The sequence below is a fragment of the Heptranchias perlo genome, chromosome 1 (assembly GCF_035084215.1).
Source record: "Heptranchias perlo isolate sHepPer1 chromosome 1, sHepPer1.hap1, whole genome shotgun sequence".
NCBI classification, from domain to species: domain Eukaryota; kingdom Metazoa; phylum Chordata; class Chondrichthyes; order Hexanchiformes; family Hexanchidae; genus Heptranchias; species Heptranchias perlo.
Window position 1 is genome coordinate 156,682,129 of NC_090325.1, and position 12,854 is coordinate 156,694,982.

The 12,854-nt window shown below is 44.5% G+C and overlaps 1 protein-coding gene across 1 annotated transcript; it reads left to right on the forward strand.

Moving 5' to 3' along the window:
• The first annotated feature begins 2,426 nt into the window (after positions 1 to 2,426).
• On the forward strand, positions 2,427 to 8,621 carry LOC137300618 (endogenous retrovirus group PABLB member 1 Env polyprotein-like). The gene is made up of 2 exons (XM_067969841.1): positions 2,427 to 2,511; positions 6,283 to 8,621. Exon 2 carries the CDS (start codon positions 6,315 to 6,317, stop codon positions 7,908 to 7,910), a length of 1,596 nt encoding a protein of 531 aa, XP_067825942.1. The 5' UTR covers positions 2,427 to 2,511; positions 6,283 to 6,314; the 3' UTR covers positions 7,911 to 8,621.
• Positions 8,622 to 12,854: the final 4,233 nt, after the last annotated feature.

Sequence of the window (12,854 nt, forward strand, 5' to 3'; positions counted from 1 at the left end):
GGAGAACAGCCAGAAGTTGTGGTCCATGTTGGAGCCAATGACATTGGAAGGAAAAGGGTTGAGTTACTACAATCAGAGTTTCAGGAGACAGGGAGGAAGTTAACGAGCAGAACCTCAAAGGTAGTAATCACTAGTGCCACGTGCTAGTGAGTACAGAAATAGAAAGATAAGGCAGGTTAATGCGTGGCTGGAGAAATGATGCAAGAGGGAGGGCTTCAGATTCCTGGGGCACTGGGGCCAATTCTGGAGCCGGTAAGATCTGTACAAGATGGATGGGTTGCACCTCATTAGGACTGGGACCAATGTTCTCGCAGGGAGATTAACTAGTGCTAGTGGTGGGTTTACACTAATTTGGCAGCAGGAGGAGCACCAGGATGAAGCATTAGAGATAAGATATAAAGTGCACAGAGGACTAGCAGAGACAAACAGCATTAGAATAAAGAATAGTTCAGAAATAGGAAGGATCAGACAGGGGGGAAATGCTAGGCAGACTAGGATAGCTTTAGAGGGCATGTGCGTAAGCAAATGCATGGAGTGTGGTAAACGAGGTTGGTGAGTTGCAGGCACAAATTGCCGCACGGGATTATGGTCATAGTGGCAGTAACAGAGACTTGGCTCAAACAAGGGGAGGAATGGTAACTTAATATTCCTGGCTACAATGTATTCAGGAAAGATAGGGAAGGAAAAAAAGGGGGAGGGGTGAGTGGCTGTATTGATTAAAGATACTGTTACAACACTAGTAAGGGATAATGTACTTGAGAGTTCAAAGACAGAATCTATTTGGTTACAATTAAGGAACAGTAGAGGAGCTATTACGCTACCGAGTGTATACTACAGGCCATCAAATAGTGGGAAGGAGATAGAGGAGCAATTTTGCAGGCAAATTGCAGAAAGATTCAAGAACTTTAGAGTGGTGATAATGGGGGACTTCAATTCTGGGAAAATAATAGGGTAAAGGGCAAAGAGGGGGAGGAATTCCTGAAATACATACAAGAGAACTTTTTTGATCAGTATGTTTTCAGCCCAACAAGGAAGCAAACAGTGCTGGATCGGTTCTGGGGAACGATGTGGGACATGTGGAGCATGTTTCAATGGGAGAGCATTTGGAAAACAGTGATCACAATATCATTAAGTTTAGATTAGTTATGGAAAAGGACAAAGAAAAATCAAATGTGAAATTACTCAACTGGCGAAGGGCTAATTTCAGTGATTTGAAAAGGGATCTGGCCCAGGTAGATTGGAATCTAAGATTGGCAGGTAAGACAGTAAATGATCAATGGAAGGCCTTCATGGAGGAGATAGTCCTGGTATAGAAAGACACATTCCAATGAAGGGAAAAGGAAGGGCATGAAAAACTAGAGCTCCCTGGATGACTAAAGATATAGATATTTAAATGAAACAGAAAAAGGAGTCTGATAATAAATGTCGGGTTCATAATTCAGTAGAGAACCAAGCTGAATATAAAAAGTACAGGGGAGAACTGAAAAAGGAAATAAGAGGGGCAAACAGAGTGTACAAGAATAGATTAGCAGGCAACATAAAAGGGAATCAAAAAGTCTTTTATAAACATATAAATAGTAAAAGGGTAGTCAAAGGAAGGGTGGGGCCGATTAAGGACCAAAAAGGAGATCTTTATTAATGAGGGGCATAGATAAGGGAGATAGTCAAAATCTTTTCCCAAAGGTAGGGGAGTCTATAACGAGGGGGCATAGATTTAAGGTGAGAGGGTGAGAATACCTACGAGGTGCCCCTCTAATGAAATGCATATGTAGTAAGCTTTCAGTAGCTCAATAAGATGCCTCCATAACAAAATGGCAGTATGGTAAACCAAGGGTTAATATAAGTGGCCCATTTTGCTAGCTAGAATTAGAACAATGAGCTTTTCAAATGAGTTTATCCTTGATCATTCGTTTATGTTATTAATTTCCTGTATGAAAATGTATGCTTTATTATGAATCAAGCAAAGCGATATGATAAGCTGAATTCTGGGGTAAGCAGGTGTCGGGAGTGTTGTTTTGCAGCTAATGAATGGATCCTTATTTCGGACAAGGTCGAAAAACATCCCAGGCCTGAGATAAGTGAGACTCCCTTTCCTGTGACCTACGTATGAACAGGTATCACCTGTGAGTGGTCGGTCATTATGTCAGTTAGTATGGCTTGCCCAGACTCAGCTTATGATTGGTTTTAACCCCTTGCTACTCATGTCCCTCCCCACTCTGAAAATGTATAATTGTGTGAACTCTGACTGTGTAATTTGCCTGTTCTATGAGATTGACCAGACTCTGTCAAGAGTTGAAATCAATTCTATAGATCGGGCCAGCTGCAGCTAATAAATTGTGTTAAAACTTTCAAGTGTATTCGCTTTCAGTTGTTGCTGAACCAGACTAAGAGTAAAGAATCCGGTATCGTCATTTGGGGGCTCGGGTCCGGGATCTCAACGGTCGGTCGCCGAGAGTTCGCGGTGTAAGAGACGAATTGTCTTGGACACGGACGAAGGAGAGGGCGCCCCGGGTGAGTAAACACTTCTTTACCACTCCGGCTTTCCTAAATCTGTCACGTCTGACGACGAATCGTCCAATCGCTAACTCTTGCGTGGCGTCCTTACGAGATTCAGCCTAGTACTTAGTCTGGCGAATACACGGATATAGGTTAGTGATTAATATCACTAAGGTTCAGTCGGCGTACTGAGGGAGTGGTAATCAACATACCACTAGGTCAGGCTTTGAGTTCCGGGTAATTGAGTATAAACCGAAACTCTGAAGCGGTAGGTCAGTGATCAACAAACATCACTGAGTCCAGTTCGCGTTCCTGGTCATTGAAAATAAACAGGAAGTGCGAGTGATCAAAATATCACTCGGTTCGAGTTCCTGGTGATTGGATATAAACAGGACCTTTGAACACGGTGGGTCAGTGATCAATATCACTAAGGGTTAGGTTTCAAGTCTCTGGTGATTCGGTATAAACCAGTACTTTGAATCCTTGGGGATTGGATACAAACAGGAACTGATTGCTTGTGCTGATCGACTACAGAAGGAAGTGCCTGTCACACACCCCGCCTTAGACTGGCTGTTAAGAGAGGAGATCCTCCACGCGAAGGTCAGGACCCTGAAGTGGGTGTAGGCACAAAGGGCACTTAGGATTGTGAGGCACAAGCAGTCAGGACCATAATTAAATCCAGTAAGTAACTGGGTGGCGACATACGGTAGCGTTAACTAGTTGACTTGACTGGGTAGCGACCAATACAGTTGTGTTAACTGGTTGACTAAGGGTAACAAAACAAGACAAGATGGGTAATTGTTTGGATGTCACTACGGAACCGGGAAGTCCCTTACAAATTTTGTGTGAAAAATATCCAGACAAGGTAAAACAATTAAGACAGTTGTCAGGGGGGCTGAATAAAAGACTGGGCAATGAGGAATGGCCATTGGGGGGCAGTAAAAACCTAGATGCCGTCACTAAGGCTGAGGAACTAATTTGGAAAAATAACGGAGGTAAACCAGCCAAAGGGTTAATTGCTTTATGGAAACAGTACTGTCAGGAATTGAGAGGAGCGTCAGTATTAGCCAGCTGGCAAGATAACGCGTTAAAGTTAGGAATAGGACTCACTGAAGGAGGAATAGTTAAGTCTGCAGAACTCCTAGAAAAAGAATGTGCTCATGCAGAACGGGAGTCTGAAAAGACTTCGGTCGAGTCTAAAACACTTGATAGGAGTGGATTACGTAATCCAATGGTTGGCATGGCTTTGACCGGGGAAGACGATGAATTAGATGAATGGAACTTCAGGTCCCATGTAACTCCCCAGGGTCCTAGTGCTCCTCCTGCATACAGTAGCCTCTATCCCTCAGCAGCTCCGACACCGGTTGTTCAAACTGCTGTCATAACGCCTCAAATTGTTTCCCCAGTCTCCTCCCGTACCAGAAGTCAAACTAAGGGCTTAGTGGCTCCAATTTTTAAACCCTCAGCCAACCCACCTAGTTCCGGACAGCAGCTGAGACTGGACAGTCAGGGACTTAGAGACACAGACACTAGAGAGCCGGGTGACGACTTGATATCACTAGACTCAAGACGTAATACTGAGACACTAGTTAGATATGAACCGACCCCTCGTCAGTTACCAATGAGACAGGTGCCGAACCCCGCCTATGTCGCGGCTAACGCCGGAGACGCTGACAACCCCCAAACGATAAATGTGTACTGTCCATGGAGACCCCACGAAATAATGGCCATTCTAACCGGGATACCGGATAGAAAACAAGCACCTACCTCATTCGTGGACTTTCTTCGGACTACCATTTCCGTCTATAATGCCGAATCAAGGGACTTATGGTCGCTAATACAGCAAGTTTTAACCCCTGCTGAACATACTAAATTCCTAGCAAAGTTGACCTATCAGAATCATGCCGCACTGGTGGAACAGGTAGCAAATGATGAACACCGCCAGCAGCGTCTTTTTGCTGCCCTTAGTGCTATTCTACAAAAAACAGTTGACATAAGCAAGATCTTAGACACCAAGCCTAAAAAGGGAGAGGGAGCAGAAGAATATTTGGAAAGATTCTCTGAAATATACCAGAATCAGTCAGGGGATGTAGCATACCGTGACAAAAAGGACTCACCACAGTACTGTGCTATGCTATTGAACTGCCTACCGAGTCAGGTTGCTCAAGCAATTAAGACTAATAATATTGAATCTGCTGCTTTTGAATTTCCATATTCTGCCCAACAAGCGGAACTGTTTGCATTAATAAGAGCCTGCATTTTAGGAAAAAACTTGAGAGTGAACATCTATACAGATTCGAGATACGCTTTCGGGGTAGTTCACGATTTTGGACAGTTATGGAAAAACAGGGGATTTCTGACTTCTGCAGGTACGCAGATTTCCCATCAGAAGTTAGTCTCAGATTTATTACAAGCCCTTATGCTACCAAGACAGATCTCGGTTATGAAATGCTCCGCCCACACGACAGGACAGACCTCAGTAGATATAGGGAATAGATATGCTGATCGGGAAGCAAAGGAAGCGTCCCAGACACAGAGGGTGGTTGTCCCTAGAATGATGAGTCAAACTAAAAGCTCAAACAAGAGCAAGTCTCCCTCTGAAAAACCAATGCCAACCATCCAAGACGTCATTAAATTACAGGAGGACGCTCCTGGCTGTGACAAGAAATTGTGGGAACAACTTGGTTGTACTTATGACTGTGTGTCTAAATTGTGGCTTACCCCTGCGGGGCAGACTTGTATGTCGGATGAATTAGCAGTATGGGTTATTGAATGTGTACATTTTGCAACTCATTGTGGGGCCAAAGCTGCTAGCGATACACTGCTGGCCACTTGGTGGCATCCTCGGTTGCAAGCCCTAGCCCAGGGCATCAGCAGTCGTTGCCTTATTTGTCAGAAACACAACCCTGGAAAGGCAGTGTCTTGCGAAAAGGGAAAAACCCCTTTACCTGAAGGTCCCTTTGAGACCCTCCAAATGGACTACATTGAGCTGCAAAGATGTCAGGGTTATAAATATGTTCTAGTTATTGTTGATGTATTTAGTAAATGGATAGAGGCCTATCCGACAACGGATAATAAAGCCTCCACTGTTGTAAAAGTTCTGATGAAAGAGATCATTCCTAGATACGGAATCCCAAATCAATTGAGTTCAGATAACGGCCCTCATTTTGTAGGCCAGGTGAATAAGGAATTCTGCACCCAGATGGGCATCAAACAACAGCTACATTGTGCCTACAGGCCACAGGCCGCTGGGTTAGTTGAGCGTGCTAACCAGACTTTGAAAAATAAACTGGCCAAGCTGCAGGCTGAGACTGGTACTACTTGGCTCAAACTTCTTCCTATAGCCTTGTTTCAGATACGTACTACCCCGGCTGGGGCAATGCGGTTAAGTCCTGCTGAAATTATATATGGGGGACCCCTCAAGACCCCGTGGAATCAAAACGTTCCGAAGACTGTCCATTTTCACCACATGACAACAGAAATGACTAACTATATTTTGTCATTAACTAAGGCATTGAGAAGCCTTCACTCTCGGGTACGAGCTGCCTACATCGAACTTCCTCCTATAGCCAGTCCATCTAAAATCGAACCGGGAATGTATGTGTTAATCAGGAATTGGACAAGGAAAGGACTGGAACCTCGTTGGGAGGGGCCCTATCAAGTCTTACTCACCACCCCTACCGCTGTGAATGTAGAGGGGAAGAGTGCTTGGGTTCACCTCCACCACTGTAAAACTATCAGTCCCACGTTTTAAATTTAAAATGCTAACTTCTCTTTTCTTTCAAGAAATCTTTCCTATACAGGTGCCGTGACCAGCCATGAAAGCCTTACTACGGATCTCCTCTATTCTACTCTGCTTCACCCTGGGAGTGAACAAACAGGATACCTGTCAGCGCGACCAGCCTCAACGCATATACCACCTATGCTCAGGAGACGTACTTCGATGCAACGACCCAGATGGATTCGGAAGATGGAACGTCACCCAGGTGGACGCCTCTACCGGGCTCTTGCGGCAGCCCTACCGCACGCTGATATTGGGAGCACAACAAAGGAACAGTCACTTACCATGTTACCGGACTAAATGCAAATTTGATTTTGTTTGCCACCGAAACGAAAGTGAATTCCCAGCCCCAGATCCATGCTCTAAAAGAGGGATCAGGCGCTCTGTGACTCGGGTGTCTAGGGGACTGTATTTAAATACTTTTCTCTGTATGTCTCATCTCTATGCCCAAAGCTTAAACATGTCCTCCTGCTGGGTGTGCTCCCATATCCCTACCCATTCAAAAGGAGGTATCCCTCTAAGGCCGATTCCCCTAACTTCCCCAGAAATGGCAGAATGGGTGATAAATCGGAATGAAACTGACGGGAACGGCATTAGAGACAATGGCTATGTACGAGCATACGATTTAACAGTGCCAGTTCCAGTGGGGGAGCAATGGAGAAAATACACCAACCACACCAAGTGTGGGATCAAATTTAAGGGGTGGTACCAACCCAATTACAATCGTACCTATAAGCCCCCATTCCTGATGCTCACCAACACGTCAAGGCCTCAGGGGGTAATATGCCTGTCTAAAAACACCACGGGTGGACAGGTAATGGGATGGAGCAGATGTACTCAATACATCAATGTGACAATGCACGCCAGCCCCAGTACCATCCAATGGACCGGCTGCGGAAATGGGTCAGTATTGCAGCACAGACTCCGGGGGGGGGAAGAACCTCTGGGACCAGACGGGGTGCCCCCATTCACGGAATTGCCCTCCAATCTGACAGCCTACAATGGTACGTATTTCATATGCGGCCATAAGGCATACCCATGGTTGCCTCAGAAATGGACTGGGTCCTGCTTTTTGGGATATGTGGTACCATACATCCATCACTTGCCCTCCCTAGCAGATCATCGCCATTACCGACTCAAAAGGGAAATCACAGAGACAGAACGATACTTCGCTATTTTGTTCCCTGGGTATGGGGTGGGCAGGACAATCAAGGAAATTCGGCTTATCGCTTCCGTCTTAGAACAGGTAGCTAATGAAACAGCAGACGCACTGCAGGACATTAACGCCGAAATGATAGCCATGCGTACAGTGGCCTTGCAAAATCGCATGGCTCTAGACTATCTGTTGGCCGAAAAAGGGGGAACGTGTGCGCTGATTGGATCAGAGTGCTGCACCTACATACCAGATAACTCAGAAAACATAACTAATCTGGCGAAGCACATACGGAACGAAGTAAAGAAATTACGCCAAACCCCAAGGGAGGGTTGGTTAGACTGGCTTTTCGGTACCTCATGGGGAGCGTATCTAGTGCATGGATTGGTTATCCTAATTGCAGCAATACTCATTTTCGCCATAACCGTTCTTAGCATCAAAATTGTCTGTAAGATAGCCATCAACCAAATCCGAGTATAGAGCCTTGACCAATCAGAACTGTTGATTGAGCAAAGATTAGTTATCATAAATGATAAAAGGGGGGAATGAGAATACCTACGAGGTGCCCCTCTAATGAAATGCATATGTAGTAAGCTTTCAGTAGCTCAATAAGATGCCTCCATAACAAAATGGCAGTATGGTAAACCAAGGGTTAATATAAGTGGCCCATTTTGCTAGCTAGAATTAGAACAATGAGCTTTTCAAATGAGTTTATCCTTGATCATTCGTTTATGTTATTAATTTCCTGTATGAAAATGTATGCTTTATTATGAATCAAGCAAAGCGATATGATAAGCTGAATTCTGGGGTAAGCAGGTGTAGGGAGTGTTGTTTTGCAGCTACCTAATGAATGGATCCTTATTTCGGACAAGGTCGAAAAACATCCCAGGCCTGAGATAAGTGAGACTCCCTTTCCTGTGACCTACGTATGAACAGGTATCACCTGTGAGTGGTCGGTCATTATGTCAGTTAGTATGGCTTGCCCAGACTCAGCTTATGATTGGTTTTAACCCCTTGCTACTCATGTCCCTCCCCACTCTGAAAACGTATAATTGTGTGAACTCTGACTGTGTAATTTGCCTGTTCTATGAGATTGACCAGACTCTGTCAAGAGTTGAAATCAATTCTATAGATAGGGCCAGCTGCAGCTAATAAATTGTGTTAAAACTTTCAAGTGTATTCGCTTTCAGTTTTTGCTGAACCAGACTAAGAGTAAAGAATCCGGTATCGTCAAGGGGAGAGATACAAAAGGGTCCAGAGGGGCAATTTTTTCACTCAAAGGGTGGTGAGTGTCTGGAATGAGCTGCCAGAGGCAGTAGTAGAGGCGGGTACAATTTTGTCTTTTAAAAAGCATTTGGACAGTTACATGGGTAAGATGGGTATGGAGGGATATGGGCCAAGTGCAGGCAATTGGGACTAGCTTAGTGGTATAAACTGGGCGACATGGACATGTTGGGCCGAAGGGCCTGTTTCCATGTTGTAAACTTCTATGATTCCATGATTCTATCTTCTTTTGGAGGCAAAGGGCATGGCTGAGGAACTAAATGAATACTTAGCATTTGTCTTCACTAAAGAAGAGGATGCTGCCAATGTCACAGTAAAGGAGGAGGTTGAAGAGAAATTGAATAGGATAAGAATAGATAAAGAGGAGGTACTTAAAAGGTTGGCAGCGCTCAAAGTAGATAAGTCACCCAGTCCTGATGGAACGCATCCTAGGTTACTGAGAGACATAAGGGTGGAAATTGCAGAGGATCTGGCCACAATCTTCCAATCCACCTTAGATATGGGAGTGGTGCAAGAGGACGGGAGGATTGCAAATGTTACACCCCTGTTCAAAAAAGGGGACAGGGATAAACGCAGCAACTGCAGATCAGTCAGCCTAATGTCGGTAATGGTGAAACTTTTAGAGACATTAATCTGAGACAAAATTAATTGGCACTTGGAAAAATATGGGTTAATAAATGAAAGCCAAAAAGATCTGTTAAAGGCAAATTATGTTTAATTAACTTGATTTTGTTCTTTGATGAAGAAACGGAGAGGGTTGATGAGGGTAATGTGGTTGATGTTGTGTATATGGACTTTCAAACGGCGTTTGATAAGCTGCTGCATGATAGACTTGTTAGCAAAATTGAAGCCCATGGGATCAAAGAGGCAGTGGCTGCATGGATACGAACTTGGCTAAGGGACAGAAACCAGAGAGTATTGGCGAAAGCTGTTTTTCAGACTAGGGGGAAGTGTGCAGTAGTGTCCCCCAGGTGTCGGTGTTGGGACCACTGCTCTTCTTGATATATATTAATAACCTGGACTTGGGTATACAGGGCATAATTTCAAAGTTTGCAGATTCCACAAAACTCGAAAATGTAATGTGATGAGGGTAGTAAAAGACTTCAGGAGGACAGAGATAGACTGGTGAAACAGGAAGACACATGGCAGATGAAATTTAATGCAGAAAAGTGTGCAGTGATTCATTTTGGTAGGAAGAATGAGGAAAGGCAATATAAACTAAATGGTACAATTTTAAAAGGGGTACAGGAACAGAGACACCTAGGGGGATACATACATAAGTATTTGAAGGTGGCAGGACAAATTGAGAAAGGCATTTGGGATCCTGAGCTTTATAAATAAAGGCATAGAGTACTAAAGCAAGGAAGTTATGCTAAACCTTTATAAAACGCTGGTTAGGCCTCAGCTGGAGTATTGTGCCCAATTCTGGGCACCACACTTTAGGAAGGATGTCAAAGCTTTAGAGAAGGTGCAGAAGACATTTACTAGAATGGTACCAAGGTGAAAGACTTCAGTTACCTGGAGAGACCAGAGAAGCTGGGATTGTTCTCCACATAGCAGAGAAGGTTAAGGGGCGATTTGACAGAGATGTTCAAGGTAATTGGCAAAAGAACCAGAGGTGACATGAGGAAAAATAATTTTACGCAGCGAGTTCAATCCTTTGTATTCACAAAGGAAAGGGATGATCCGGACGTAGTAGTTAAAGAAAAGAGGTGTGAAATATTGGATAAGGTAAACTTAACGAGAGAGGAAGTACTAGAGGGACTGGAATCCTTGAAAGTTGATAAGTCACCAGGGCCGGATGGATTGTTTTCCTAGGCTATTGAAGGAAGCCAGGGAGGAAATAACGGATGCTCTGAGGATCATTTTCCAATCCTCACTAGATACAGGGGAGGTACCGGAGGACTGGAAGACTGCAAACGTAGTACCATTGTTTAAAAAGGGTACGAGGGAAAGGCCGAACAATTATAGGCCAGTCAGTCTTACCTCTGTGGTGGGCAAACTATTAGAATCAATACTGAGAGATAGGATAAACTGTCACTTGGAAAGGCATGGTTTAATCAGGGATGGTCAGCATGGATTTGTTCAGGGAAGCTCATGCCTTACAAATCTGATTAAATTCTTTGAGGGAGTGACAAGGAGGATTGATGAGGATAGTGCAGTGGATGTTGTCTACATGGATTTTAGTAAGGCATTTGACAAGGTCCCACATGGCAGACTAATCAGAAAGGTAAAAGCCCATGGGATACAGGGAAATGTGGTGAATTGGATCCAAAATTGACTCAGTAACAGGAAACAAAGGGTGAAAGTCGATGGATGTCTTTGCGAATGGAAATCCGTCTCCAGTGGTGTGCCACAGGGCTCAGTGTTGGGTCCCTTGCTGTTTGTGGTGTATATTAATGATTTGGACTTGAATGTAGGGGGCATGATTGGCAAATTTGCAGACGACACAAAAATTGGCCTTGTAGTTGATAGTGAAGAGGATAGTTGTAGACTCCCAGAAGATATCAATGGGTTGGTGGAATGGGCGGAAAAGTGGCAAATGGAGTTCAACCCGGAGAAGTGTGAGGTAATGCACTTAGGGAGGGCAAATAGTAAAAGGGAATACGCTGTAATATTGAGAAGGGTCGAGGAAGTGAGGAATGCATGTGCACAGGTCCCTGAAGGTGGCAGTACAGGTAGATAAGATTGTGAAGAAGGCACACTGAATGATCTCTGTTATTAGGCAAGGTATAGAATACAAAAGCAGGGATGTAATGATGGAAATGTATAAAACGCTGGTAAGGCCACAGCTGGAGTATTGTGTGCTGTTCTGATCACCATATTACAGGAAGGAAGAAATTGCTCTGGAGAGAGTGCAGAGAAGATTTACAAGAATGTTGCCAGGGCTTGAAAATCGCAGCTACAAGGAGAGATTGGATAGGCTGGGGTTTTTTTCCTTGGAACAGAGGAGGCTGAGGGGTGACTTGATTGAGGTATACAAAATTATGAGGGGCCCAGATACAGTAGACAGGAAGTACCTGTTTCCCCTAGCGGAGAGTTCAAGAACTAGAGGACATAGATTTAAGCTGATTGGCGGAAGGATTAGAGGGGACATGAGGAAAAACTTTTTTACCCAGAGGGTGGTGGGTGTATGGAATTCACTGCCCAAATTGGTGGTAGAGGCAGGGACCCTCAACTCTTTTAAAAAGTACCTGGACCTGCACCTAAAGTGCTGTAAGCTGTAGGGCTATGGACCGGGTGCTGGAAGGTGGGATTAGAATGGGCACCTGGTTTTCTTCGAGCCAGCGCAGACACGATGGGCTGAGTGGGCCCGTTCTGTGCTGTATCTTTTCTATTGTTCTATGGTTCTATGGTAATGACCTGGATTTAATTGCCTGAAAAGGTGGTGGAAGCAGATTCAATTATAACTTTCAAAAGGGAATTGGATAAATACTTGAAGTGGGAAATTTTGCAGGGCTATGGGAAAAGAGCAGGTGTGTGGAACTATTTGGATAGCTCTTTCATAGAATCATAGAATCATAGAAAATTTATGGCACAGAAGGTGGCCATTCGGCCTATCATGTCTGCACCGGCTGAGAAACGAGCCACCCAGCCTAATTCCACTTTCCCGCATTTGGTCCGTAGCCCTGTAGATCACGGCTCTTCAGGAGCACATCCAGGTATTTTTTAAATGAGGTGAGGGTTTCTGCCTCTACCACCCTCTGAGGCAGTGAGTTCCAGACCCCCGCCACCCTCTGGATGAAAAAATTATTCCTCATTTCCGCTCTAATCCTTCTACCAATCACTTTAAATCTATGCCCCCTGGTTATTGACCCCTCCGCTAAGGGAAATAGGTCCTTCCTATCCACTCTATCTAGGCCCCTCATAATTTTGTACACCTCAATCAAATCTCCCCTCAGCCTCCTCTGTTCCAAGGAAAACAACCCCAGCCTATCCAATTTGTCATCATAGCTAAAATTCTCCAGTCCTGGCAACATCCTCGTAAATCTCCTCTGCACCCTCTCTAGTGCAATTACATCCTTCCTGTATGTAATGTAGTGACCAGAACTAAGCGCAGTACTCAAGCTGTGGCCTTTCTAGTGTTTTATACAGTTCCAGCATAACATCCCTGCTTTTATATTCTATGCCTCGGCTAAT